The 5,363-nt window shown below is 61.4% G+C and overlaps 1 protein-coding gene across 5 annotated transcripts in view; it reads right to left on the reverse strand.

Annotated features, from left to right (window-relative positions):
• Positions 1-683: 683 nt before the first annotated feature.
• The window catches only part of FDXR (ferredoxin reductase), a 9,258-nt gene continuing 4,578 nt past the window's right edge, over positions 684-5,363 (reverse strand). The window contains exons 3-12 of one of the 5 annotated variants that reach the window (XM_011361902.2): positions 4,735-4,830; positions 4,406-4,528; positions 4,098-4,211; positions 3,707-3,808; positions 2,935-3,042; positions 2,609-2,693; positions 2,278-2,477; positions 2,031-2,202; positions 1,235-1,405; positions 684-1,133 (exon numbers count right to left, since the gene is read on the reverse strand). In XM_011361902.2, coding sequence (XP_011360204.1) covers positions 1,003-1,133; positions 1,235-1,405; positions 2,031-2,202; positions 2,278-2,477; positions 2,609-2,693; positions 2,935-3,042; positions 3,707-3,808; positions 4,098-4,211; positions 4,406-4,528; positions 4,735-4,830 — 1,302 coding nt within the window. In that variant the 3' untranslated portion in view covers positions 684-1,002. Of the gene's footprint in view, positions 1,134-1,234; positions 1,406-2,030; positions 2,478-2,608; positions 2,694-2,934; positions 3,043-3,706; positions 3,824-4,097; positions 4,212-4,405; positions 4,529-4,734; positions 4,831-5,363 lie in introns of all 5 variants that reach the window. The other 4 variants (XM_011361900.2, XM_011361899.2, XM_023531664.1 and 1 more) reach the window with 4 other exon arrangements.

Below are 5,363 nucleotides of genomic sequence, written 5' to 3' on the forward strand. Positions count from 1 at the left end.
GCCCCTCCTTGCCGCCCGCGTGCCGACGCCTGGGTCCTTTCTCTCCTCTCCAGGACAGTGCTCCTAGATCCGACACTTGGGGCTAAAGTGGCCTCAGAAAACAACACCGGCCCAGAGCCCTGGGTTCAAGCCTACAGCTCACTAGCCGTGTGACCTTGGGCCAGTTCATTTCGAGAATCCCTCAGTCTATAAAGTGAGGTCAGCATCTTGGGGACCGGCATTTAGATGGTGAACACGCTTCGTAAACGGCAAAGCGCTACGGAGATTTTAGTACTGACAAAAGTCTTGTTGATCTGGCTGGAAACCGATGAGGCGTGTAAGGTACTGGAAGCAGACAGAATGGGGGACCCGCACCAGAGCTACTGCCGGGTCCCCTCACTCCCACTTCTCTTCTTGTTTTTGGTTGTACCTGGAGCTAACCAGGGAGGGGACCAGGCAGTGGGGCCGACGGAGCAGGCAGGCCAGGGTCCCAGGGTGCCTGCAGTGCCGGCAGAAGGCAGGCGGGCCGCAGCAGCAGGGCCAAGCAGAGAAGGGATGATGGGTGCCAGGACTGGCTACCAATCCCCCTCCAAGAGGCCCCTGAGCAGGGAGCTGGCTCTGCAGCGCCACCTGGGGGCTGGAGGGGAGCTGCCGCTGGAAGGTGACCCCAGGCCCCAGAAGTCGCAGGTACATCAACCATTGGCTCTTCGTTTGCAGCTGGTTTATTTTCAGCATATTCCTGACCTGGTGACCCTCAGCAGGAGAGAGGTGGGGAGGAGGAAGGTCAGCCTGCACCTGCGCCCATCCCTGAGGTTATCTCCTTATTGAGAGTTAAACCCACACTGACAAAGGCGATCTTCTGGCAGGAGAAAGTATTCAGAGACCCCTGGAAAAGAGGCAGCCGAGGCCCCGTGGCATGGCAGGCAGGGGATGCAGCCGTGGCGCAGAGGCCCGCTCAGACCGGCCCCAGCCCCTCCTCCCTGAACGCCACTCCTCTTCTCCCGGCGGGGCTGGGATATGAGCTCAACGTCCCAGCAGCCGCAGCATCTCCTGAGGATCCAGCAGCTTCTCCCTGGGCTTCCCAGCGCCCTGGCCCCTGGATACCTCCTCAGCATCCAGCTTCTCCCAGTCCGAGAAAGAGACGGGCCGGACCCCTGAGGCGGAGGGAAGATGGGTCACTGCCTCCACCTCTTCCATCCCAGCCCAGAGCACACCTGCCCATCCCACCTCCCAGGAATACACCCAGGGCTCAGACCTCGGCTTCTGAGCAGGGCCTCAACAGCCGAGTAGCCAGGCCTGGGGCCAGACGGCAGCAGCCCGGCCTTCAGGTCCTGCAGCAGTGTCTGGCTGGTGTGGAAGCTGTCGGTCATGGTGGTGGCGATGACACCTGTGGGCCCCCGCTTCACCCAGCCACTGCAATAGAGGCCTGGGAGGGAGTAACGAAACGGTAAGGAAAGAGGACGTGGCTGGACACTAGCCTGACGAGCCCGAGCCCCCAGGATACATGTGTGCACGCACATCCGTACACCCCAGTCCTCCCAGCAGCCCGTCAGCTGGGCCCACTGCGTCCGGGGCCCGCCACCCTGGATTCTTCTCAACCTGCTTCTACCATACCGTCCCCCCTTATACCTCAGCTTCCCTGTAGACTTAGAAGCTCCCTGAGGGTAGGAGCTGGGTCTTGCCCACCTCCAGTTCCTGCGGGCCCTGAGGAAATGTTTACTGAAGGAATAGACAGGTGTGTGGATATTTAGTCAGACCAGAAATTCCCTGAGGCTGCTGTTCGATCTCCAAACCCAGCACTGAGCAGAGGGCCAGAACGGGCCTCAGTAAACTGAATGACTTAATAACCAGAAATATGTGGGCACCTCAGCTAGACTGGGAACTTACTCTAGGGCCAGGAGGAAGGTGGAGCTGGGTCCCAGGACCCAGACCCCCAGGACCTGGCTCAGAGCCGTTTCTCAGTGCATGTCACAGGATGAATGTGAATGGCCCCAGGAGACACCAGCCTCCCTGTCCCCCTGTGGTTTGACGCCTTTCTCACATCCTCTCACCTGGTACGTCCACAACCCGGCCCTCCACATTGGGAATGATCCCAAGTTTGGGGTCAAAGGGCACACTGGGGTCAATGGGGCGGCTCTTATACCCAACGCTGCTCAGCACCAGCCCACAAGGGAGGTCCTCCGTGTCTCCAGTGGGCACTGCCCGGGTGGCCTCACCGACACCCTGTTGGGGAGAGTGTGGACAACTAGGGTGGGGAGACTTGAGAACAGGGGTGTCTTTGGGTAACAGAAGACTCACCTCCAGTCTGGTGATTGCCAGGCGGATGCCTGCCACCTGCTGCCCGTCTGGCGAGGGCAACACCTGCTGGGGGCTTCGGAAAAAGCGGAGACCCCAGGCCCGGGAGGCCAACACCTGGCGGGCAGCCTCCTGTGTCCCCGGCTTCTCCGTGGCTGTTCGAAGCAGCAGCTCCATCAGCCGCTTCCTTGGGCGAGGCGCCTCTGTCAGCAACGCAGAACCTCTCAGGGCTGAGCCTGGATTACATCTCGTCCCTGAATGCCCTCCCCCAAGCCCTCTTGACCTAGACTGTCCCCTCCCTAGTGAGCTGGGGGGCCAGGCCAGGGCCCCTCACCCTTGATTCTGTCCTGGAGGCCTGAGAAATCCGCAGGATCCAAAATGGGCCGGGTTCCTGGTAACTGAATCATCTCCCGAAGCTCCTTGGGGTGAGGTGGGGTGAGGTGGGGGAGGTCAGGCCCAGAGTACCATTCACTCCAGAGCCCACCCAAAAAGCCCAGGCCAGGTGGGAGACACCACCACTGCCGCAGAAGGCACGGGGCCCCGCCCGGCTCCCCTCTTCCACCCCAGGCAGCATCGCTCCCAGGGGCTCTGCCCTGCCCCGCCTCCTAAGGGCAGACCATCTACTTGGGACCCTAGCCCCTCTCCCTCTGGCCCTAGCACCTTAATGGTGAAGGCCACTTGCAGAGGTCCTCGTCGGCCCACTATCCACACCGTCTTCACCTGACTCCGCCTCAGTACCCCCAGGGCAGCCTCCGTGATGTCCGTTTTCTGGCACAAAAGGAAGACCCTAAAGTCATCCAACACTGAGCCTCTCTGTTTGGTCACGTCCCCATCCTAACTAAGCCTGAGAAGGTTGGCAGCCTGAAAGTGCGCCACTGCACCCCCCGGTGGCCATATGGAGCACTGCCACCAATTCTGCAAATGGCTCCAACTAGTAGCAAACCAGGCCCACGCTCTTGCTCACTCAACAGGTGTGTTTACCAGTGAGGGCACCATGCGAGGGGCAGGGAGAAGGGGGACTGTTAATGGTGCCGGCCCTCACAGAGCTTCTGATCTGGAGGAGAGAGAGATACTTATCAAATACTCATCGATAAGTGTAAAATTACAGTGGTGACAACATGCGTTGAAGCAGAAGTAGACAGGTCTATCAGAGGAAGGTATAAAGCTTCCCGAGGAAGGGACAAGTGAGCTGAGAACTGTGGCACGCTGAATGGTATTTTTTTTAAAGGCCCATGTAGTTGGAGTGCTGAAGGGGAACAGGGATGAGACGAAGCTCTGGGACCGCCTTGCAGAGGCCTCTCTCCGCCTGAGGCCAGGGGAGACGGGCCCTCGGCTCAGCTTGGAGGGACGAGGCCTGCCCCCTGCAGCTGGGGCGCCCTCTCCTCAGTGTGACCTCACCTGCGCTCCTCCAGCCCCTGACCTGCCCACTTACCTCCAGGTGCTCAGGTGGGGTCAGCAGGATCCGGGCCACGTCCAGAGCCACGTTCCCCTGCCCCAGAATCACGGCTGTGTCACAGCTCAGGTCTGGTGCCAGCTGGAGGAGAGATGTCTGCTTCGGGTTCCAGTCAGGCTCCTGGTCCACAGTCCTCAGGCTCCCCCGTGAGAGACGTCCCCCTCCGCTCCCCAGCCCCACCTCTTCCCAGAGGCCTTCCACGGTTGACCTCCTGCCTCGGTCAGCCTAACGTCTCGCATATCTCCTCACTGGGAGCCTCCCAGTCCTGCACAGTGGCTCTTTCTTCCCATAGCTCTGGTGTCCAAGGGCTCCCCTCGCCCTGGCTGAGGGGTAGGGGGGAAGAGGCACCGGGAGTGCTCCCCAAACTCACCTCCCGGTTCTCAGGAAGCCCATTGTACCAGCCCACGAAGGCCCGGGCCGAGAACACACCAGGCAGCTCCTCACCAGGAATCTCCAGAGCCTGATGGCTCTCTGCCCCGTAACTCTAAGGAGAGACCCAGAGCCCTCGGCACCAGCTAAGGGGCCGGGCAGCCCCCACCAGCTCCCAGCGGCCTCCTTGCCGCTCCTCCTCCGCAGCTTCCACTCTGGCCCATGGCCAGCGGTTTGGGCCTCGCCCCTACGCTTCCATCCCTCAGCCGCCGTGTTTCCTCCCCCACCAGGCCACCCGTCTGCACTCACCAGCACCACGGCGTGGTAGGCCTCCCGCAGCTCTGGCACAGTCACGTCCCTGCCCACGACCACGCTGCCGTAGAAGGCACAGCGGTCAGAGCGGGCCGTCTGGGTAAAGGTGTTGATGACATTCTGCGGACCCCGGAGTGGGAGGGGTTAGAGGAGGAGGCAGCTCCAGGGACCATGCCTGTGCCACCCTCACCCCAAAATGTCCCTGGGATGGAACCTGGGTGGTATCTGGAGGGCCTGGGGTCATCCCATGCGGCCAGGTGGCCTCCCTTCCCTTCTCACTTAGACCACAGTCTCCGAACCTCCCCTCCATGCCCAGAGAGACCTACCTTCACCTCGGGGTGGTCGGGTGCCACGCCAAAGCGCACCAGGCCGAAGGGCACGAGCTGCTTCTCATAGATGTCCACGTGGGCCCGGGCGTGGTGCTGGGGGAGAGGGCGGCAGGCAGCGGGCTGAAGGAGGGACTGGGCCTCTACGTGTCCTCCCCTTCCGGGACAGAGCAGGAGAGCCCAGCTCAGGGGACTGAGGACACAAGGAGGCCTCGACCCTCTGCAGGGAAGAAGAGACCCTGACTCCTTGTGTGCCTAGGGAGCCAGACGAGAGGAATGGGGCGGCCGAGGTCAGACCTCGCGGACCGCCAGCCCATCGAGAACTCGGCCAACAGGAAGAGGGCATCGGGGGCGCTTCTTCATCTCCTTGGGTCAGGTGTGCCACATGGCCCTGCTCTAGAACCCCTCGACACTTCTAGAAATGCCCAGCCAGACTGACGGCCTGAGAACCACCATTTGAAATGCATGCCTGCATTAGCTCTTGTCTCTAAGATCACCCTGTTGGAAAGAGGACCAAGCTGGACTGGGAGGTGGCGGCACAGCTCGGGCATGTGGGGGGCAGAGGGAAGTGGCCCTCCTCTCAATCTTAGAGAAAGAACCTCACTCACACACTGGTTCCATGCTGCCTG

Source organism: Pteropus vampyrus, unplaced genomic scaffold (assembly GCF_000151845.1).
Source record: "Pteropus vampyrus isolate Shadow unplaced genomic scaffold, Pvam_2.0 Scaffold72, whole genome shotgun sequence".
NCBI lineage: Eukaryota > Metazoa > Chordata > Mammalia > Chiroptera > Pteropodidae > Pteropus > Pteropus vampyrus.